Source organism: Melanotaenia boesemani, chromosome 4 (genome assembly GCF_017639745.1).
Source record: "Melanotaenia boesemani isolate fMelBoe1 chromosome 4, fMelBoe1.pri, whole genome shotgun sequence".
NCBI lineage: Eukaryota > Metazoa > Chordata > Actinopteri > Atheriniformes > Melanotaeniidae > Melanotaenia > Melanotaenia boesemani.
In genome coordinates this window covers 28,215,785-28,240,535 of record NC_055685.1, presented here as the reverse complement: position 1 = coordinate 28,240,535, position 24,751 = coordinate 28,215,785, and the positions used below count along the sequence as shown (strand labels likewise).

General features: G+C 36.9%; 1 protein-coding gene across 1 annotated transcript; it reads right to left on the bottom strand.

Moving 5' to 3' along the window:
- Window positions 1–8,679: 8,679 nt before the first annotated feature.
- On the bottom strand, window positions 8,680–20,679 carry cxcl12b (chemokine (C-X-C motif) ligand 12b (stromal cell-derived factor 1)). Its single transcript, XM_041982257.1, has 4 exons — window positions 20,530–20,679; window positions 18,312–18,429; window positions 13,578–13,661; window positions 8,680–11,650 (listed from the first exon to the last, which is right to left on the bottom strand). The coding sequence occupies exons 1-4, from the start codon at window positions 20,594–20,596 to the stop codon at window positions 11,611–11,613; spliced, it is 309 nt and encodes a 102-aa protein (XP_041838191.1). The 5' UTR covers window positions 20,597–20,679; the 3' UTR covers window positions 8,680–11,610.
- Window positions 20,680–24,751: the final 4,072 nt, after the last annotated feature.

Here is a 24,751-nt window from a genome sequence, read left to right as displayed (position 1 = left end):
GTTGCTTTAAAAGTCAGAAATTCTTCCTCAGTAGGATATACTCATGATCAAGTCTACTTCTGAGGCAAAGAAAGATGGCTTCCTTACATTTGGCAAACATAATGAAACAGTCCCATCAAACTGACATGTTAACATCATTGCAATGGTCCCATCTTCAATTACACCCAATAAATTAGAGGTGAAAATGTACATTGCAGTTAAATAGCTGTTAGTTCTTAGATTGCTAACAGCCATCTTTCTAGACATTTTTACATACATAGTAAAAATGACTAACTTTTAATTTAGCATTTTGCACCAGTGTTGATTTATCTTTAGCCTTGGTTGAGTCCAAAGTACTGTGAGGTCATTGAGAAAATGAGAGATGTACAGAAGCACCTTTGAGATTTCTCTCAACAGAAAACTGAGTCCTTAAAAGGTTCCTTGTTATTGGAGCAATCATTTGGTGAAAATTAATGATGTGACATGACAGAGGGTAACTTAGTCACCATCAGTGGAATATTTTGTGAAGTGGGAAGTTATCTGACCTTAAGACCCTGTACGTCTGACTCATAATGATGGTACACAGATTGGGCACATAACTGAAGCCATCATTGCTTTGCATAATTCTGAGGTTGTGAAACCGAACTTAACAATTTCTTTTTTAATTTCTTTTACTTGGCAGTTTTGCTTTATGGTACTGCGTCACACACCAGCAACTGGATATCGGCACACTTGCCGTTTTGAACGTGCACCATGACTGATTCAGCAAAGAAATACAACACCATCTGAGGAAGTGAGGAAAAGAAAGTGACACAAGGAAGAGATGAGGCAATAGTCAATATCGGGCTATTACCGAGCTCAGAGAAGAGATGCCAAATTAGCCTATGCTATGGGGGTAGTACTACTTTAAAGGTCCAGTGTGTAAGAATTACTGACATTTAGTGGTAAAGATGGGCAAAGAAATGACTTCAAATTCCAAGCACAGTTGTGAATGGATGGTGGTCGTCAATGGCCAAAATTCTTCCAGATATAAAAATGTTTTCATCGGAGTGTATCCAGTGGCCTCAGGTGCAGCTATTCAGTGCTAATAGACATGTAGTTTTGAATGATATTTAACATTTTTCTGTCATTGACCTTTAATTTTGTTACACACCGCACCTTTAAGGGATTGTGCATATCCTCAAAGCTGTCTTAACATGACTGAATAGGATCTCTCCCATCCTGCCTTCATCTTCCTAATTCCTACAACGTCTTCTGGCAGCACATTCTCGCCAATAAGTTTGAGTTAGTATGTGGACTTTGTTTATTATTGTTGGAAACTAAGTCCATAGCTGGAAATCTATGTTTTATGGGTTTATAATTTCATCTTCAAGTTGTTTGGTTTGGTTAAACAAGCTCAACTCCTGGTTGCTGCATTCATTTTAGCTGGTATGAAAACTGCCAATTAGCACTTCCGTATTTCAGTTCTAAACCCTGGGATGCAAATCTGAAGGAAACTCAGATTTATATGATCTAGAATAAAACTTTATATACTTGAAGTTAGATTTTATTACTCATGCTTTTCTGGGTGGTAGTAACCAATTTCCAATAACCAATTTCTTACTTATAGTGCTTTGCACAGACCAGTTGAAGCTTGTGGGTGATCATCAGCATCAGTCATGAACAATGATTTTTTATAAGCTTGATCTTCAAAAGTACTTCAGCTTAGTTTATTTTTTGTAGCATGTGAACAAGCAGTTGTTTAGACAATAACTGAAAAAGAAAACTTATCTTTTGTTTAAATGAAAAAGATAATAAGAAAAAGTAAACATCCTTTTTCATGTTCATATCAAACTCTTTTAAATCTAAGGCATTTTTTTTTTTAATCTTTTATTATTTAACAAAATACTGAGTAAATTATGGAGTTGTTTCCTCTTACAGTTGATGCAGTGGTTCAGTAATAATTGCCTGCAGGGGTTGCCTGCCTCAGAAAAGGAAATAGCTGGGAAGTCAACTTTTCAGTAAGTTAATGATGCCTGTCTGTTGAATGCCAGGAGGAGAAGTCTGATAACCAGGCAACAAAGACAGACCGTCTGGTCCTGCATCACAGTGAAACGACTCATTAAATGGGGATCATTGCGTGCCTTTTGTTCGTGATGTCTTCCGAAATGAGCCGTGAATGATAGCATACCCTTTTTTTCATACTCAGAGTTTTTTTTTTTTTTTTTTTTTTCCCAGAAAATGGTAAATAACGAAGATGTATTAGAGCCTTTTCTCTGCTGTGGAATAATTGTGACTCATTGCTGACAAGTAATGATATTCGTCCAGTCCCTCTCCTCTCCTCCTCTGCTCTGCTTTGTCTCTCAGTCAGACATAAGGGATGTCCCTGTACGGAAACAACGATCAACCTGTTTCCACTAGTGATGCCTGTGACCTTTCTCTCTGCTGTAAGGTTAGAAAAACACTGAACCCTCAGTCGTGATGGATTTTTGGACATTCCAAAAAGCCTGGAGCTAGTGCCTGTTGATTTGATGCTGAAATCTTGAGGGATATGTGGTTTCGGTGACTGCAGGAATTTTTAAATCTTTCATCCTTCTTTCTTTCCCTCTACAATGGCACTGTCAGTGGTTCAAACGTCGTCAGTCATTTTCAGACGTTGTTTGTTGTTTTTTGTGTGTTCAGGCCTGGAGCTGATTGTCTGTGGGGGGTAACAAATGCCTGCATATATGCAGAGGAGTCATCACATGGTCAGCTAACAGCAGAGAATGGATCACAGGATTGTTCTTTTGATGTGCTGCATGTTTAAGTAATGTTCAGCTGAAGATAATATGGTCAAATGAGCATCTAATTACATTAATGTCCAATAGAAAAATATACTATGAGACAACAAATATTCAGAGTTAAAACTATAACGGTGTGAACAGCTGATTGATGTGTTTTGGACTGAAACGTTATGTCTAATGGACACCTTTACACTCTACAAGTAGATGAAGGCTCCTGAATCAAATCTCATCCAGTACAAAATCTTTCTCGACACATATTTTTGTGCATGCTCATGTGACCATTTGACTGCAAGGCCATGATTAAAATGCCTTGTACGGTGCATTAGAAAATGGAAATGCAGTGGCTTCTGGAGTTACCACCCACTTTGGGATTTTTATCTTTTATAAAATTTGTATAATTTGATTCATAAAACATACCCAAAACTTTGAGGGTGCTTAATCGCTTTAATTATATTCAGTCATTCTGATTAGTACTATGGCATTTGTTTTAATGTAACCCTATATTAAATATTAGGCCATATTATCCTTTTCCCTCATGTTGTTTTTTCCCCTCATTATTATTATGGTAATTATGATGATGATGATTATAATTGTTTTAAATATAAATATAAACACTCCCTCCCCTCTTGTAACTAGTAAATGCCCATAAAGTAAATCCTCACTCATAAAACAACACATGTTAACAGTTATACAACCAAGGTCTTGCCAAAGATGCCAATTTTTTTAGCCTTTCCATTTCAATGTTTTTCTTTCAGTTATGTTATAAGTATAAATAATAAGTATAATTAAAAGTAATTATTATTATTATTTTGTTTTAAATGCTTTTCTTTTTCACTTCTGCCCTTCATTCCTGTACACTGTATTATAAATATGATCACTATGGTTAATAAACAAACAAACAAACAAATAAATAAATAGATAAATAAATAAGTAAATAAATAAATATCACTCTTTAGCTTCACATAATGTCAAAATACCATCACTTTCATCTCCAAAAGATAAAAATTTTCACAGCAAAAGGGTGACTTTTATTTTGAAGGTTTGACGTTATAGTTGTATTGTCCATTTCTGTTATATGTGTTTTCAACGCAAACTGTTGACAAGTTGCGATTGGGATTTATCTCGAGTGTGACCTCAAAGAAATAGGTGCTAAAGTGAAACACTTTAACAGTAGGTTAACAAAAAAAAAAGGTGCTGCTGCAAAGTTCAGTGAGAGAAAAACAATCATTTAAAGCTTGTAAACTTAATCTAAGATTAAAAACACATACCTGTGAGTGATCATAGCTCTTGGTCTTTAATTTTGATACCCATGGCATGGCATTTCTTGCGAGACAACACACACAGACATGTTCACACACCTCAGGCAACATGTTTCCTATTAACTCCCATTCAGCCAGCTGGGTTTTAAGTTGTTCAAAGATCTGTGGTTTTGAGACTCAAATCACACTGGATTACCCACAACCTCCAGGACCAAATCAGCTGTGCAATTTGTTGTCCAAGCTGCTTATGTTCCCTGTCTGAGGTGATTTGAGTTGAAGGTTGATGTGTGAGTGAAGCAGTGTTCATTTCAGGAGGTTTACTTGAAGAGAAGGAGATTTACTAACAGGAAGGCTTACATGTTAGGTGTTGGTATAGGTCAACACTTTTCTCATAGTAAGTTCAATAGCAGAACATAGAACTCTGTATCAGCTATGTCAGAAGCTAAAAGCAGAATATTTGAGGTTTTTTAAAGTTGACAAACTTATTCATGTAGTCTTTTAGATAAAAGCTTTAAAAAGTAAGATAACTATTAAGGAGTCCGATTAGTCTTTATTAAAGCATCTAAGGTAATGCTTCTGTTATTTATCTTTATTTTAAAATCTTGGTTTGGTTCAGTATTTGGTTTTCTATTAGTTTTTTTAATGGATGTTCTTAATTATATGCAACCTGTAACACTGTCACACCATGTGACAAAAATGATTTGCATTGGAAAACAAAGCAAAGTAGAGCAAGTGTTAGTGAAGAAAAGTTTCATGACACCAAATCACATCTGTAAAGGTAAAGCTCAAAATAAAAGTTACCACTCAATTTGTTCATTTACTGACCTGTAAATGACAGTTAATATAATCGTTTTATCCCCTGCTTAAATGTTTAAAATGAGCTAAGCACATAAAATACACCTAATTTAAAAGATAAACCAGTTATTTCTGTGCTATTGGTTATCTATTTATCTGCTGACATCATAAATGCATGTTTGATTTATTAAAAAAACAATCTTTTTGATTCATTATCATTCGGTCCCTCAGTTCATAGAGGACCTGATTCTTAAATGGTTCTTAAATGACTTTTTAATTGATTTTTTCACAATGACTGTTGAACTTCAGTGTTTTTACAGCATAGTGTAACTAGTAAATGAGGCCTTTATGAATACAAAATGTGCTACAGCAAAAATTTCATAACAGTTCTGCCCTTTTAGGAGTGACAACCAAAGGAGATGGTTCTGATAATGAAACGTATCATTTGCAATGTTTGCCTTGTTTAGTGTACATTTAAAGTAAATTTAAAGCAAACATAAATATTGCTAAATGCATCATGATATCTTTCCATTATGTGGTTTGAAGGAAATAAACTAAGCTGAAGGACACATAATACACAGCTGCAAAAACAGCGAAGTTGTGTCTAAGTGGAAACTAAATCTTGAGAGAAGAGCAGACAAATAAAACCAGTCACCTTGGCCATATGTGAGAGAAAAATGGAAAGGGTTTTAGGATTGCACAGGAGGACTTGTTATACAGTGTAACTTAATTCCCGAAGCAGTTAAAAAAAAGAGGATAAAAGAGAGTAAAGAGGTGTACAGGCAAAAGCTGGAAAACTAACTCCAGTAGAAAAATGTGAGGGATGTGTGGTGAGGGATGAAAAAGATCACATACTTCAAGGACAAGGGGAATCAGACTGATGGAAATTTGGATGGAGCAAATGAGCGGAACATATTTTTCAAAACGTTCAGTTCAATGCAACGTGCAGCCTTTTCCTCCCCTGCTTCCAGTTACACAGATCTTATACATTGTGCTGACCCACACCTTTTGAGTGTCACCCTGCACCTCGGTTATGGATCTTAACAAAGCTTCACCAACATCTACCCCCACACCAAGACACACTAAGACCTCCTCTGCCTCCACCTATAGCATGTCTGTCCTGCTGGTTAAGAGGAAGATGTCAGTCTCAGGGTCCTGAAAGTCTGATAGAGTTCAATAACCTGAATCAGGAGAACGTCTCAGAACTGTGGAAGACATCCTCTCTTGTTCTGATACTTAAAAAAAAATCTTACTACTTTCAGCAACCACACATCAATCGCCCTAACGTCCTGCATCCTGAAAGTCCTGGAGAGAAGAGAAGAGGTAGATAAGGTGGAGCACCACAGACGCCTGTGTGTTCACCTGAGCAACAGACTCGATTAGAAATGCAACACTGAGGGCGCCTTCAAGAGGGGACAGAGAAGACTGTACTTCTGAAATAAACTTAGGTCTTTCAGTGTTTGCAGCAACATGTTGATATAATCTATAAGTTTGTAGCGAAGAGAAATGTTACGGCAGCATCATCACAGCCGGTGACTCAAAAGAAGATGAACAAACGTTTAAAGAAAGCTGGCTCTGTGCTAAGCATTGCTCTGGAGTGCCTGGAGATGATCAGAGAGAAGAAAAATGTTGCAAAATCTGCTAAAGACTATATATATTTGGCTGAGTTTTCAGTCAGGCTCCTTCAGCTCCTCTGGGGAAAAATCTTTAGAGTAATGAGCAATGACTAAAAACACCAATAAGTAACTAATAACTGCTATTGCTGCAGAATCATCTTCATTCTTGGGATTAATAAAGTGTTATTCATCTAATTCAATTCAGTCCAATAATAAGCGACTCCAACCTTGTAAACCACTTGGTACATTGCACACTCCTTCAAATATCCTTTGCTGTCTCCTTAAGCTTTATGTGAGGTCCTCTTCTCACAATGCCATTTGTGTCAACATTTACTCTGCTTCATCTGTTGACGTGTCTTCTCATCAACTTGTACTTTTGTTGTTCTTGGTTGGACATAGTATGTCTGATTCAGACTCTAATAAGCCCACTGGACACATTTTATTAGTCACAACTAGCTTGTAATGTTTTATCTAGCTTTATTAAAAATGTTTCACACTCTGACCCAAAGACCTCTTTGTGTTTGGTTAGATTTTTTTTCTTTGTTGTAAAAACTCTCCAGATTGCTCAGCAGAACATCAGATTGATGTGTCACTAAAAATACATCTCAATAAACATTCTGTGCGCATGCTGGCCACCTCCATCATGTCTGGGTCTCAGCTGAGTAAGCACAGTATCAAAATCCCATAATCATTTCTGAATGTGCCCAAAAAGCCCAAATGCACAATTCTGACCTTCTAAATCGCTTGGTACACATCCAAATCATGTCTCATGTTCCTCGTATGCATCCACACAGAGGTCAGAGGAGAGAGCAGAACCATGAAATTAATCCGTGCTACATGGTTCCACTTTATTAAAGCTGACAGCTTCATAAACCTACATGGGCTCCCTGGTGCCACAGACAAGCGGTGGACCAGTACTACACAGACCTTAGGTGTTAAAATGTCACACCAGGATGTTAACAGGTCTTAAATGTGCCTTTCCTCTTTACCTTTAATTGGAAAAAAATATTACTGAACAGCTTTCAGTCCTGAGGTGGAAAATGTTAAATGATAGTCCTGAATTACTGACTAAGCCCTCAACAGGTTGTTCGAGTCATAGCAAAACATATGTAAAGTTTTCATTTTCTGTTTGATTTAATTTATTTAAGAAAACCCTCTATAATAAATGTGGTCTGATTTAATTAATCTTTGTTTGTAAAAGGGTTTTACGGTCAGTAGTTTATATAATTTCACCATCTGAGGAGTAGCAATGACAGTTGTTTATTGATATTTTATATAAAAACATTACAGATATTAATATTTCTTAATATCAGTAATGCTTTTGTTTTATGTAAAGCACTTTGAATCGCCCTGTACATGAAATGTGTTATACAAATAACACCTTGCCTTGTTGCTACCATTAAACCAAGAGACATTTTAAAAAAGATACAGTATGAGCCCTGCAGAAACATTTTAAAGCTGCATTAAGGCTTGCTGATTATATTGAAAACATTAATTATTAGTGACTTTATTTCACAGCTCTGTAGATCTGTTATAGCTTTTAAAAGTAAGCTAACATGCATTAAAAACACGCAAATGGAAAACACAGGAAAAACTTCCCCAATGTGAAAACATGTGCTCAAGATTTAAAAGAAAAAAGGCTATTAAAGGATACACATTAAAAAGAAGTTATTTACAATAACATCTGAGTCTTTACGTTAGTAAATGTAAAATGAAAAACACAACAAGTTTAGGTCATCTCACTCTCTCTCTGTTTGCATGCATTTTAACAAACTGCTCCATACTTTCAGGTTAATTTTGAAGCCTAATTCATTAATCAAACATTTTTCTAACTTTATACAACCACACATTTTTCATCATTCAACTTGTAGTCTGGAATAATTCCCATGTAATACATTTTGTGGGTTTTCAGCGGCTCTGTAGGAAGTCACCAAAATTTCACACAACTTTTGCAAACATGGAAAAGTGAAAGCACCTTGCAGTCAAAGAGGCCACCATCTAAACTGACTTAAAACTAATACTTTTAATGGCAGTTGATGCTATATAGATAGAATTCTACACTGTGTCTCCTGCGCATTATGTCACTGTTTTCTCAACACAAGAACCGGGAAGAACTACATGCATCAGTGGATGCACAGTGGCCGACAGTTCAGCTTGCGTAGACCCAAAATACCAACTAAGACAGGAAAAATTAGTGCAAAGCTTGGAAAATTATCAAAGCTTTAAATGAACAAGCTACGCAGACAGATGAAACACACAGATAACTGATTTTTATTTGATATGACTTTATTGAAAAATGAGCTTATCACAGCTAACATACTGCTTCTTGGTTTACACGTAGTGAGAATACAGAGTAATATTCTAATATATCTTTCAAATATGAAGAGTATGTGTAAGAAGCTGCCTCAAAAGAAATGTTTATCAGTTATTTCACATTGTCTTGGGGTCCAAAGTAAAAATAAATTTTACTAATTTATTAACACACCCACAGCTAAAAATATCAGCCCTAATGTGTATTTTATCTAAATCTTACACAAAGAGATTTAAAATAGTTAAAGGAGTGTGTGTATGTATGACGAGGTTCAATATGCTTCCACAGGTATCACAGGAGCAAATATAACACCAACTGAAATCTGACAACATAACTAATACTCATTACATGACATTAATTGTATCAGCATGAATCATGAGTGAAATAAATGCTGCTAGCGTGTTGGTAAAGTTTCCAGAACAACTCAGTTTTCTTTCTAGAGTTAACAAGTGAATTGTTGAATGGAATGTGGTTTTGTAATAAACTTACACAATGAGTGAAATTACACTTTAATCTTTGCATATCAGTCTTTTTAAAACACTCTTAGCTTATTTAACCATATGTTTACATAAATTAGTGTAATTAAATAAGACTAGTAAGACTAATGGATGTTCATTTGCATTACTTTACTGATAAAAGAATTGCATGATTATTGCACCACTGGTTGCAAACTGATAAGATTATCACCAGTAAAACAAAGCAGAACTAAGGCCATAAAAATGACCACATCTGGACTTTCATAACAAGTTGTTAGGGGTGGGGGGACTGTTTTCTGTTATGGCAGCAGTTTGAGTACAATGGAAAAGAAAGCTTGTGGGGTGCAGGGAGTGTCCAGATTGAAAGCACATGCTGGTCGATTGACCGAGCCACCAGCATGCTCGCTCAGCTGAGGGTTTGCTCTAACTTGGCTCAGTGGCTCTGTTGACACATCGTACATCAAACAAAGTAAAGCTATAAATAAAAATTGAGTTGTTCGATGGGGGCCACCGGTGGGCTTAATTATTTTCTGACTCGTGTAACCAATGACAACAGCACCGGTCGATCAATCATCACATCTTGGAACAAACAGATGCAGCTCAGTCTGATTCTAGACGATAAAAAATACAAAATTTGCTGAGCGTGTTATTCATGCTGTCAAACTGCGATATTTGAGTGTTATTCCTTTATAAGGAGCAAAGGGTGCATTGCATACCTTGTAACATGCTTGCAAATAAATGACTGCATACAGTACATGTGTAGAAATACTTTAAAGTTAAGTTTAATACTGAAACAGCCTTCATTTAGTAGCTACTGTCCACTATACAATGCATTAAAAAGTATTTAGTAGGATTATACATGTATAAGTATATAAAAAAAACACATTTAAAAGAGACACTTGATAATAAAGTGGCTCAAACATATATATATATATATAATCAAAAACTTTCCTTTTGCCACTATGAACTTTCCCTTTGTGACTTTTATCACTCAGATTTTTATGACAATTTTAGCTTTTCATTCCTACCAAGGACAGGTGTTGGTATGAAAATATTGCAGTCGTAATCATATACAGCTCCTTTGATGAGTAAACTGCTCTCAGTTTGTATGGTACACCACCTCCTTTCCCTAACAATACTGCAGTGACCATGTTTCCTAATGCTGCATAATTTACTGAATAATGTTAAACTTCCTGATACATTCAGATGTAAAAAACAAGCCATACTAATGTGTGTTTTATTTTTTGTTTGGCCAAAGTGTCACCTTAAATTAGCTCTTTTAAACATTCACTAAATCACAATTTTAAGCCACAGAGGTCAACACATCCCATCTTGAATAAAATTCTGCAAAAAATGAACAGTGAAATACAAATATACCAATGGCTTTGACCCATTATCCTGAATATACAGCACCATGACATCAGTGCTTGTTTTAATAGCAGTTTGCACAAGCCTCCTCTCTGTTTTCTTCCTAGCGCAAGCTCAGAGGTAATGCTAGCAAAGATTGATCAGATGGTTAACCCCACTGGACAGTTCTGGTGTCTGTCAGTCAAGGTGTGATACCAGATTCACCTCAAATCAGCAGAATGGCTGGAAAGCCCATATCACAAAAATGGCGAGAAGGAAAGCCAAAGAAGAAAGTCATGGATGTGGTGATGGAGGACATGCAGGTGGTTGGTGTGATGGGAGGAAGAAGGAGAAGATGGAAACCAATGATCTGCACTGGCATGGTGAAGCATGGTATAATTAGCACAATATGAGTGGCAGTCACAAGGACATGATCACTTGATTTCAACGAATGTATTCACCTTTGGTGTTCATAAAATTAAACACTTCTTCATTTTCCAAAACCATAATTGGGATCAGTGCACCAGTCCCAGCTTTACTTCTGCCTTCAAAGCTGATGTGAGTATTTTTCTTCAGCAAAGAGCTTCTGACATTGAGCAGACATGACATGATGGTGAGAAAAACCATCAAGTGAAAATGTTCCTTTGCAGCTGTGTGAAGCAAAAAAAAAAAAAAAAAAAAAAAAAAAAAACTATATACAAGCATCTATCAGAGTTAGTTCATATATATCACATTCAAACACATACACAGGCTTTTTCTTATGTCTTAGCCATCGACTCATCTATCCGACATCTACATGCATCTCATCATTCCAGGGTGTAATTGCACTTGGTGCTAGTGTGGCTTGTTGGAGATGACAGCTTGCATATCCAGGGGGCATCAGGGGCCGGTACTGTGGACGGCCCAGTTTGGCAGTGAAGTGCTGCATCTGCAAGCGTTCCAGAGAGGTGGAAAGGTACATACAGAGTGGTTGCATACATCCATAGCAGTGACAGGGAGGTATAGAGGTTCGACCTGGGGATTTCAGGTTCGATGGCAGAATGCTCAACTGACATTCCCCTGTATTTAATTTGTCTTGTTACTGCGTCTTTTGGTTTTCTTCACCCTGCAAGGAAAAGTCAGAAGAATGAGATTGTTACTGTTTGTATGCATCATCTCGATCAGGTTAATGGAATGAAAATTTTCCACTAATCCAACATGAGATTTAACATCAGTGTCACTGTTGGAAGACTTGTTGTTTGACCTCAAATGAAAGTTTGAAAATGAAAGAGTGCTTCAAGGTGCATGTTGAGTGGCGTAAAAAAGCAAAAGTTCATATGACATAAGCTGGTACAGTTATGCAACTGTAAATATTTGACTTTTACCGTACCATCTTAGTCTCTTCCACATGTATAATTACGAACTAGAAGCACTCAGAGGGAGCTATATGTTAGTACACACATGCTCACAGACGGACGACACTTCCAGCAATGTTCACTTCATTGGCTGTCTGGTACAAAATCCTCAGTGTTTGCGAATGAGATTCTGGTGCCAGTGAGATCAAACTCAATCTATTTTGATGACAGTGGTCTCCCCCACAGAGCCAGGATCATCAGAGTACTTCAAGGATTTGGGACTAGAGAGGATGTAATGGCCTGTCCAGAACTCAACCCAATTGAAAATGTATGGGATCAGCTGGGGCGTGCTGTTCATACCAGAGTGGCTAACACAACCATGCTGGTTGATCTTTAATAACTCTTGGCTGAAGAATGTGATACCATCCCTCAGTAAAAGATGGTGGCCAGCATGAAGGAGGAGGTGCCAGGCTGCAACTGAGGTGCTTCCAAATGTTATCAAGGTCTCTGACAGTCTAAACTGAAGGAAGTGTAAAAACAGCCAATGTTGTTTTTTTCTTTATTGCTGTGGGAGAATGCAATCATCCAATCCATAAGAAAACTTAAAACAAGAGTGAATACCAACAGGAGAATATTGCAGGAGATTTTGGCACATTTGTTGGGGGCACTACCCACAGTTAACTGTGATGCTCATTCCACAGCAGCACAGTTATTACAAGTTATACCTCATTGTAAAGAGGAATAATTATGATTTCTAATGATGTATAATACAACACCAGTTGGTAATATGAAAGGGGAAACAAATTTGCTTACCTTTTGTGCTATGGTAAATATACATGCCTCATTCTAAGGTAATAAAAACCCTGCAATTCTTATTTTTCCTGCAATTTGACCACAACTTCAGTCCTGCCAAGAAATTGAACATCAATCGCTTTCAACATAGAGTAGAGTGAGAATGAAAGGCTGATGCCTGCTGTGTCTGACAGACTGTTTGCTTCTGTGCCACATGCCAGCATCGATCATCTATATCTTACAACCCATCTTTTTTTTTTTGCTAGACCAATAAACAATGTCTCGTAAATCCCCAGAAACATCTTTATTGTTTGTTTGCACATTGTGCACTTTAAGTGTTCGTGGTGTTTGAGGAAGCAGACATGCAACCCAGCGATAATCACCACCAGACATGTTGGGAACACTTTTTTATAAGGAACAAATACATTTTTACAGCGTAGCTCATTAAAGCTGAATGAGCTACAGCAATTTGAACAATTTACCTACAAAACTGCTTCCCAGCCATAATCACTGTTGCTGATGAGTAATTATTGACAGAAAAAAAGAAAAAAGAAAAAAGAAAAATTCTAAATTTGACCAAATGTAATCGAACATCTGCGCATACTGATTTCTGCTAGTTTGGATGAGAACTTGGACGTATATACGAAGAAAAAAAGACAGGAAGATGTATTTCTATTGTTACTTGATATTAATTATTTAACTGATAATAACTCAGCCTCTTGCAATAATGATGTCAACCATTTCAGAGAGTAATTGTAAGCTGAAAACCAGAAAATGGCCGATTTTGACAGTGGTTTATTTCTTCCCCACAAGCTCTAAACTCAGAGGAGAAAAGCACCATATTTCATGTCTTTTTCTTTAGAGAGATACAATTCTCAGAAAGTAAAGTGAGGAGAGTTTTCTTACTTGTTGATAGCGCTCTTTAAGTACTGCTGCAGCCATTTGGTTTCTGGGTTGATGCAAACCTCTCTGTTACTCTTCAGCTTGGCACTGAGGGAGGAATAGAAAGTAAACATTGAATTAATAATGCAGGTTGTCTGAGAATGCCTCAACTTTAAAAACACAGGATGGGTTTACTAAGTGATTATTCTCTTTTGGTCTATATATAGACTTACAATTACCTCTAAAGTTTATACACTTAACTCTGGTGTTTACATTAAGCCAGGGCAGCAGAGATAGAGAGGATGTTTTTGAATCTAATTCATATTCTAATAAATCAGAGTCAAGGACGACCCTGAGGGATATTTGCACCTCTGGGCCTCTTTTGTAGCTCAGCATTAGCTTATTGTGTACGGTGCACAGATTTTATCCAGTACATTAGCGGTAAGCTCATTCTAACTGTAACAACAAGACCTCTGATTAAACTCAGTGAAATGTGACTGGAATTTTAATTAAAGAAGTTTATTCATGTTTTTGCTGCTGATCTCTAACCATGCTTGTCTGTCAGATCTTGTCTGTTCACGACTTCAGTGCCCCAAAACTTTTTTGCCTCATAAGTTTTGTTTATTACTGTTTTCCAAAAGTCCTGCAAAGATCATAATACATCAGATGTTCTGGAGCTTCTAAAGATGTATAGTCTTCAATCTTTTCTCTGGAAATAAACCACCAAATTATTTTTTATTCTTATACTAGAGCCTAAAAGCTCAAAGTAATTTGTGAAAATACCAGTTAAACTCACAGGATTAGTATCTCTAACAGGCTGTCACCTTCATATTTACAGTAAAAATAAATCACCTTGGTGCAGCTTGATCAGCTTCATTTCTTCATTTCATTTCAACACAAATTTTCTAAAAACTGAATGAACACATTAAAATGCCAGTGTTATTGAAGGTTCAGCTGTGGCTGAATAAATAAGAATGACTTTATGCTAAAATAAGGACATTATGTCAGGACATGATGTGATATCATTTATGAGGGCTGAGCACAGAAGATGACATCTAGTCTAAAAAGCTGTCTCTGCACTGCGCACTTATTGTTTACTTCAACAACAATACCTTTTCAGGAAGGGAAATAAGAAATACAAATATTAACTGTAAACTGGACACAAATATTTACATGGTCAGATAATAATTGTTAACAGATGATTTGGCAATGACAAAACTTCTAAATGTTTTCTTTTTTTTTTAGCCATCTTGAAGTTTCTGAATTTATCTTGAAATGTCAGATTTCAACCTTCAAATAAATTTTAAATCTATTCTCATATTTAAATAATTTTTTATCTATTTGTTTAGCTTTTTAACTTATGAATTTGAACTTTTTAAAGCCGTTATTCAGGAAGACTCAATACCTTCATATCTAATACAGTTAGATACATATCTAATACAGACTCTTAGTGACACATTTTACCCTAAAAAACACCCCTGTAATCCTCAAAGTCCACCTTTCCTTTAATACATTCAGTGTCTGCAGTCCCACAACATGATAAAACATCCACTGTGCTTTGCTTGAGGTAGGATACTCTTTAAGTTGATACACAAAATGAATTAAAAGAAAAATAATCTTCTTCAAACAGATTATAATGTTATTATAGAATTTATTTATTTTTAATTAGAAATCACAAATCATGAGTCAAAGTCTTCTTTCAGATGCTGGCTGTATAAAATAACGTAGGCCTAACAATGCCTCTTGTCAGACTCAAGCTTTATTGCTCTAAAACATCTTGACAACTGTTGAAAAGGGGATTATAAGATCTTTAGTGATTGCCTTTGAACCTTTGGAAATAGCACTGTATGCTTGGATGATTACAGCATTTTGCTTTTTTTTATTTATTTGGGTCTAATTTAGATAATCTATACAGAAATTTTAATTTTCATTTATTTCGTGTTTTGATTAAGGCATCATTTTAAATTAACCACTAAGATACTAATAAAAGTGTTCAGCTTCCACTTTATATCTGTTTTTTTCTTTTTTTATTATAATTTCTTTTTTCATATAAATGAAGCTTTTTTGCAGTATAATCTCACATTGATTATTTCTCATAGATGTGAGAAATGTTTCTTCATGTCATGTCGTTGTGGACATTTATGCAAAAATATGAAAACTTACTTCAGTATATTATAGACCAAAAACTGTCACTGGAACCTCAACATTTTTCTGCAAATAAACTTGATCAAATGTAAACAAAATAATTTCTTGAAAGTGATTTTTAATTTACTCCAGCAAAAACAGAAGTCCTTACTCCAATCTGAATTGTATTACTAGAGATTATTTCACTTATTGATGGAGGAATTGTGTTTTCAATCAGTATGTACCAGCTGCCGGGACCTCTGTATGCTGTGCTCCTTTGGTTTCTGGCCTGTTGGTGTTGAATTGAAGAAGATATTTACAAGAGGATTTGTTCCTGTCAGACACCACCGGGTGAGTCTCATATCCAACTGGTCAACCAGTGGGTGGGCAGTGGGGGTCTTGCTCCCTCCAAACATGTGGATATCACACCTCAGTGGCAAAAAGTCATGTATGAGATTTAACAACTCAAGGGTCTAGCGCTTCACTGCTCCCCTTTTTCCTCCCTCTGTTTCCGCCACACAACTGTAAATTAAATACATTCCTGTCTCAGCTGCTCCCCTCTTCACTGCTTTATAATTCAATTTGTGCTCCCAGTGTCTTGCTATTCCTGCAGTTCACCACCTTTCCAATCCTACAACCTATTTAGATGCACACACATTAACAAATGAGCAAATAGCCCCTGAACTTATAAGAGCTCCCCAGTAGAATCAATCCAAAGCATTATTCCCAAATCCCTCAAACTAACATGTGAGTCATGAGGCCAAACAGATCAGAAACTGGATCTGTGTTTGCTTTTCCTCCAGGGATGTCCCCTTCCTCCCCTCCTTTTTTATTTTATTAGAGATTGCCAGCTCATCCGTTCGGAAGCGCTCTGCTGTTTTGATGTGTCTCCCTTCATCCTGTTTATCTGTCTGCTTGTCTGGATGACACACTGAGAGCCCAAACCCTAATTGACTTGGCTGGAATTTAAGGGCCGGAGTTCCACGAGCAGCAGGTAGTAATTACTTCACAGCAAGTTAATGCCAACAGCATGCTGGGATGAGTGAGGCGGGGGATAGAAAGAGGGCACATGGTGGGACACATGGGGGAGGAGGATTTCTTTTGGGGGAAAGGAGGTGTAATGTTACGGACTTTCTTTTATCTGCATCAGTAGAGATACTGGAGCAGCAATCTGCAGGCTCTCGCCTGAATGACTTCTTGACTCCTCTGTCAGTTTTCTGGAGGGGGCTCGAGAGAGTTTGTGGCCTGGCTGCAACGCAGTTTGTTCTTTTTGACCTTTTGCCACTCATTCACCCCATCCATACTCCCTCCTTCTTTTTGGCAAAGACCTCACAGCCTTTCACCCTTTAGGCTGTGAGGTCTTTGGTGTCCAGTTTTCTATGGCCAAGAAATGAACGAAACCTTTTTACTTAATATGTTCCAGACCACTGACATTATACTCAATGTTGCTGGCAGGAAATAAAAAAAAAAAAAAAAAAATGGGTAAGGGATGCAGGAGGTCAGCAGAAACACAAAGGTAATCACTTTGACCCTTAATTATTGCTTCCTTTGCAAAACATAAATGGTCCCCTCGAGCTCTGGCTGTTACTGCTTTCCTCTCTGGGTGGATTATGTTGTTTTAAACTCTCTTATTAAGGAAAGATATTAACACTATACGTCACACATACCACACACAACAGCCCATTTAAGCCTGGTCTCTATGGCATCGTGTCAGTGGCTTTGTCTAATTTAATTAACATTGAAGAGAACTGGATTTCTGACTGGGATTATCAGTCATATAATCTTCTGTATTTCATGCATATGTGGATGTTAGTGTCTATCTCCGATATCCTCTACATACAGAAGCTGATATAGCAAACATATACTTATTATGAATTTTAAATCAGGGGACATAATTATATAAAACGCCTGTGGAGAGGCATTATTGTAATATTGCCCAGCTTTGCTGCAAAAAGTTATGAAAAAGAGAACTTTTTGACTGAGTTGATGAGAAAAAGTCCCACCATCCAACCCCTCAAAGCTCTAAATGTCAACTTTCTTTGTGACTAATGAATGTTCCTCTATGTTATTTTCTTGCCCAGTAGCATAAAAAAACACCAACATTCCTGTCTGTTTTTTTGTTTTTATCATATTGTGTGTCACCATTTGTATGCCTAATGATTTCCACCAAGATGAAAGTTCAGTTGTTTGGGAAAGAGCTCACTCTTGAATCAGAGATATCAAATGTCATCAGATCATAGATTCAGAAATAGAAATATTTATAGCAAATGGCGAGGAATTACTCACGAATTGGTCACCTTACATTTCTTCTGAAGAAAATATGAAAAAACATTGTAGCCTTCACATAAACTCTGACTATGGACCAGATGAGGATCAATAAATTATATATGCTGCTTTATATTTGTGTTTATATTTTATTTGCACAAATCTATAAAAATGCCAAAGAATTTTTGGCATTCTTGTCAACGTTCTCTGTAGAATCCAGTTACAAAGAAACTGACATTTAAAGAAAAAACAATCTACTGAAAGAACCCACACCGGTGACATAATCATTGAAAAACAATCAGACGATTACAGCAGGAAACACATTTCTTCGAGTTAATCACCCCTGTAATCTCACACTCATTTACTTACATGACTTGGAAGGGGCAGTTGGGTGTGTGGAGAAACTTGAGCTCTTTGATGGAGCGCTGAGGAACGGTGTTGAGTGTGGAGCGACACCAGCAGCGCTCAACCAGACTGATGGGCTTTGCTGCGTAAGACAACACAAGAGAAAATCTTTATAACAAGCTCAAACTCTCTGAACACACACATGCATGTACATGCATGCGTCAGTGAAATGTGCACAGACATTAATGTAAATCAGACTGTAAATTTACAAAAAACCCCTACAATCTAAAGGTAAAATAACACACTGCAGTACCAATAACATGACAAACATATTTAATGCATTTAACCTAAAAAGTGAGATTGTATTCATGTTTAGTGAAAAAGGTTTGTTTTCAAGAGTTTAAAAACATGTTTAATCTACTGTAACAAATCTTGACAAAGCATGGGAACGTATGCGTTTACCTGCTCTTTCTCTGAACAACATGTTCATTAAAAAGAGATTAGCCCTTTCTGACCGCTCTTTCTCTCGCTCACACATGCAGAACTTTGGCTTTTCACTCGTAAAGCATTCAGTCTGGCTACTCTGAATAAGAAGGGTCCTCAACATTTCCAATATTCCGCTCTTTTATGAAAGAGCACTCTGCAGCTCAGATGGCATCAGCAGCCTTGGTGGAAATCAGCTCAAGCACATTCTTAAAATAATTACAACTCACCCCTGTGGAACGCAGATGTGCACCAATAACTCCAAAATAATGTTGTATTTGTGCAGCTTTTCAGAATTAAACTTTGTTTAAAAAAAGGATAATTAGTTGTGAATAGTTAAGAAATAAGAAACCAGCCAAATAATGTTGTCTTGAATTATTGCATGGTGGGTTTAGAGTTAAAAATGCTACACAGGAGCAGTTTAATGCTAAACATTTTAAGCAAATTGTCACAAATAATTTTTATTTGCATTTCCTGCTCAGATAAATGTCTTTAAATCAGCTGCATCATGTGTAACTTACAGACCTTTACTCTGTGGTTCAACATGTTCCCATTGATATGCATGTGTGGAAAGAAAAACACCAAATGCCCTTCCACAAATGGCTAAATCCTCAGTAATATCTGCCTAATGATTCACACCCATTCAGGGTCTTTTCTCATGCAAACTAGGGGATTATTATGCAGCTTGCAGCACCAGGGCCACAAGCAGACATCCACTAGTATCACCAGCTCCCTCTTTATCCCTAATTAGAAACTAATTATAAGAAAGCAAAGAGAAAAGACAAATACACACATATAGACCTGACGCTTTCATATGCAACTGGTCCTTTTACTAAGGCTGGAACAACAAGCTTAGAATAACGCAAGCCAGGCGACTCAACACTGTCTTGTTCCAGAATAAGGTTAACATGAGGGGATCAATGTGGGGTCACGGAGAAGGCAGTACTCAAGATTAAAGAGTTGATATTCCAAATTCATCTAAATTTTAAGACTGTATGGCTGAATTTCAGATACAAATCTAATACAGGATTTGGTCTAAAGTACTGAATAAAATGATGAAGAAAATCAGCTGTTTTTAAAGAAATGCTTAAAGGTTTTGCATTTTTTCATATATTCTCCATAGTTTCTGCCACGAGTGGTCTTGATCTGCTAAAACTTTAAATTCTTCCATTTTTCTCTCAGTTTGAAATGGAAGTAAAAATAAAACAAAAAAGAAATAAACACTTATCCAGATAAAAATTAGAAGTTAAAGAGAGTTCCTGTGCAATCAAGATAGTTGCAACTCAATCAGTTCAGTAATAAAATGATAAAATAATTAGTTTTTAGATAAGATCTGTACACTTTCCATGCCTGTAAATTTTAAATTTAATATAGCAGAGGGAAAGAGCTGCAGTTTAATCATTACACAACGGAGATAATGTCAAAAGACATCTTAGTCACACAACAAATCTCATCAACTATGAAACCTTTCAAATCAAACTTGATAAACTGGGTAAATATGTAAAAACTTAAACCTCACTGAGGAAAAAAAATCCTACAAGAATATAAAGAGATTTTTATTTCATTTAAGACAGTTGTCTTAATTAGTCAGAATCCAGAAAAAGTGAAAGTTCCTAGAAAAACGAGCTAACAAGTAAAGAAATAAAAAAATAAAAATCACCTCAAAGTTTCAACCTGAAATGTGGCAACATTTCTCCGAGGAAAATTTAAACCACATTAAATGCTCTCCATTGTTCCCCCGCCTGGTTCCTGGACTCACCTTTAGAGGTCGGAACATGTGTGGCCACGGCCAACAGAGTCATCAGTGCCAGCAGCTTGACATCCATGGTGGCGGGCCAGCAGGCTGCAGGAGGGCTTCTCTCTTTCTCTGTTACAATCCAGCGCACTACTGTGGCCGGCAGCTTCTCTCTGCGCTGTGATAAATCTCTAGATGGGAGGGAGAGTGAGCAGAGAGAGGGAGTCCCACTTTCTCAGGAGGAAGGAGGAGGGGGGGTCCCAGCATGAGAGGAGAGGAGGTGAGAGGAGGGGAGAGGAGAAGGGAGCAACAGCAAGTCAGCAGAGACTTCCTTGATTGTAAATGTTTTGGCTGTGAGTCAAGGAGAAAGTCTGAGGGCAACGTTTTCTTTTTACTCCCATTTTCATTTTTTTGTCTCGTGTTCTCTGTTTTAATTTCATGCATATGTTTCATTTCCAGTGTTATCCTTCTCACTCTGCACAGTATTTTATCGATTGATGACTTTGCCTCCTCCTGCTACACACACACACACACACACACACACACACACACACACACACACACACACACACACACACACACACACACACACACACACACACACACAAACTACAGTACAAGTGGGTCCACCAGTCAATCACAGTCTATTGTGATAAGCAGCGCACCCTGCTGCTGCACTAATATTGTTGTATATTTCTGCTGTGTATTGTGTTATTGTTTGCATAGGACAGAGCCAACCCCCCCCCCCCCCCCCCCCATCTCCCCTCCTCTATACACCACTATGTCCCACTTTCTTGTTGGCTCCCTGCTCTCTGGCTCAGGTCTTGCTCTCAACACCTGGTTCATGTCTTTATTGGACTCCAAAAGACTTTCATTGTCTGCTCTGTGAAAAAAACAAAACAAAACAAAAACAAAACATAAAATAAATGTTGAAACTTCCTGTTGTTCCATAACTGAGAGAGAAAAGTTGTGTTTAATAAGAACAAGGATAACAATAGATCAGAGCTGACTGTTTTGACTTTACTGGCTTCTTTTTTGACTAAATATAATTAAGAAGAAGCTGAGGTTTACATGATTTTGACAGATTTTGTCTTTGATTTGAAATAGCTCATTTTAGTTTGAACTAAAATGTAGTTTGTTTCCTGCCTTGAGAACGAAACAGTTTTGTTTTCTTAATACAATGATTTTATGAAATGATGAAAAAGGGCAAAACAGTGAGAATTAGTCTGATGGCTGTTCAAGGATTTTCTTAAAAAATATTTGCATTACTCTGAAAAAAAGAGTAATGAACTATAAACAATGTTCACAGACAGTCGTCAGAGGCTTCAGAATAGAGATGAGAGTAAAATTCTACCCAAGTCTTTGATAAAAAACAAACATAAAAACAAGAACAGCAACAACAAAAACAAAACAAACAAAAAACCCCACAAAAAACAAACAAATAAAAAAAACACACAAACATTTTACAGACTGAAATAAGTAAAATAAAAACTTTAAATTTTAGACTTAGTGATCACAGGTTTTCCCTAAAAAGGTTTATTCTTTTATATTTTTAATTTTTTTTATCTAAAACCTTTTAAACCTCAATATTTCATTTTATGGGCAGTTGCTTTCCTCTGCTGGACCATCCCAGGGTTGTTTCTGTACTTGTCAGCTTTAAAACTTGATTTAATAAACTATGTGTGACAAACACTTGATGAGCTGATCAAGAGCTTCTAGCTTCCTTAGAACTTGGTGCATGTTCAAACATGTCTGCAAGTGTGTGTGTGTGTGTGTGTGTGTGTGTGTGTGTGTGTGTGTGTGTGTGTGTGTGTGTGTGTGTGTGTGTGTGTGTGTTTGTGTTGTATCTTTGGAAACATGCATGTAATTATGCATGCATTTTCCTCTTTTCTCAACCAGCAAAATGAAACTGGTCTTCATGCCAGAACTAGACATCTTTCCTGTCAGTGTATTTGGAGGTGAGTCAGCCTCCCCTCTGTCCATTTTCACATGTTGCCCCCCTGCCATGACCACCAGTAATAAAACCATACACTGCTAAAGACTGCCTGTCAATTTCTACGCTGAAAACCCTCCCCTGCAGTTTACAGGCGCATTCTGCTGCAGCCGTGGTGAGAGAGTGCTCGCAGGTCTGAGGCCTGTTGTCAGCCATAAACCTGAGAGGGTGTTTACTGTTAGCCAGAGACTCATCCAATAAAACGGCTATTAACAGTGAGGAGATGAAACTGAGCTGTGAGCAGGCAAACACATAATTACCTCCAAGGAATTTACTCACTCGTCTTTTACACAAACAAGGCACTTTTATTGTTTTACAACCTGTGTAAAAACTGTAGCTACAACAAATTCAATTACCAATTTACAGTAATGATGTGTGTAGATGTGCTGACAATTATAACAGAAAATAATTGTATTTAGTGCTTTAAGCACTGAAATTATGAATAAAATCAGCCATATTTATTTTTATTAAATTCAATACAAAGACCAAAGCAGTTGACAAGATTATAATCTATAGATTTTATAAAGTTACTGAAACATCCAATAATTTGCACTCTTTGTAACAAACTTTTTCAAAGTTCAACAATGTGACTTTAAATTTAATGAATTTTTCAGGCATCTATGAAGGATGTAACTATTTCAGTGATGCTATGATTGGAAATTATATATATATATATATATATATATATATATATATATAGGTAACTCTGTATTATGTTTCATACAAACTAACATTTATGGGTTTAGCTCAGATAAACCTCCAAACTACCTTAAGCCTTGTCAGACTTATCATCACAGCACTAAGGATTTTATTTACTGAACCACAAAAACAAATGTCAGAAGTGTTTTAGCCACGGGAGTGCTAACATGCCCCAGCAGTGCTGCTGCAGTGCAGCTTGGGAACTCACGTGGCACATTTACCGCTGACCTGTGGGACAACACTGTCACTTATATCACACATAGGGTCAAAGGTTGGTGTTTCATGTCCCTGCATAGGATTACCGGCAGCATAGCTGCCAGGTCTTTGTTCTGCACTGTTCCTGATAGACAAGCATGCATAAATGGCTACCATGGTGACGGATGTGATGGAGAGCAGATAAGTGTTAGGCCTGGATGGAGGGTCAGTATCAGGTCCACACATGCAACATCACCCAATCAGAATTAAATTACTGGCAAAGTAAAGACTATAAGGTGCAATATCTTTTTATTGTACACTTGTTTCAATAATGAGGATTTGGTTCATTTAAAGTTTTTAAACTAATTCAGTTCAATAAAACTTGCTGCTCTACTGCTTTACTTTCTGTCATCATCTATAGTGGATAACCTCAATAAAAAAAACCTAGAAGGAAAAACAACCTTTAAATATTTGACATAAACTAAAACCAAAAAAGATCTTATTTCTGCCATCAAAGCTAAAGAGTTTATATGGCACTGTTTCCACTTCATTAATCATCTTTTGTCAACAGGTGTGTCAAAGCAATTAAAACAAACCAACACAAGCATATTATGACTGTCTTTTATGCTGCTCTGTGTAAAAATGAAGCCAAATAAACAGACAAATCTTTGTAGTCATCTCCCATGTGACCACAGATCCCAACTCTCCCGACTGCAGGGATCTATGTGAGGAGATCGCTTTGTGGTTCGGAGTTTATTGTGTTTGTCCAGCAGTTTGAGTCTGCTGCTGAGTTTTATTTCATGGTGGCAGAGAAGATGAAAGGTTTTCCTCCACTGGGCTTAGATAAACAGTAGTTCGCAATCACAGCCTGGGCTCAAAATGTGCCATGTAAACACATATTAATCAGCATGTGGAGCAATTCTCAAGGGGACCAGACACTGAATAATGGCAGCTGGATCATAAAAAGTGTTGAGTAAAAGCTATTTTTATGTGTATTTAGCTACCTTACAGTTTATTAAAAGATTTGCAGTCTAATGAGCTTGGATTGGATTTGGATTTCTCCAGCAGGGAAACTAAAAACTTGAATATGCTGAATGTGTGTGAGTTGAGCATGTGTATTTCTGGAGGTGTTGTGGTGCTGTGGGTCTGTAAACAGGGTAAACTGGGGTGTTTAAGGTGTGAGTGGGGTGTGTGAGGGGGCTGGTTGTGTGAAGTGATTCTTGGTGGATTAGTTTTATCAGATTTTTTCCCCATGAATCTCGACCTCAGCAGCAGTCTTCTCAGGAGGAGAAAACAAGGAAACATACATTCAAGATGTAATTTCTGTTAATGAAAAATGTTTAAAAAACATGTCTGCCA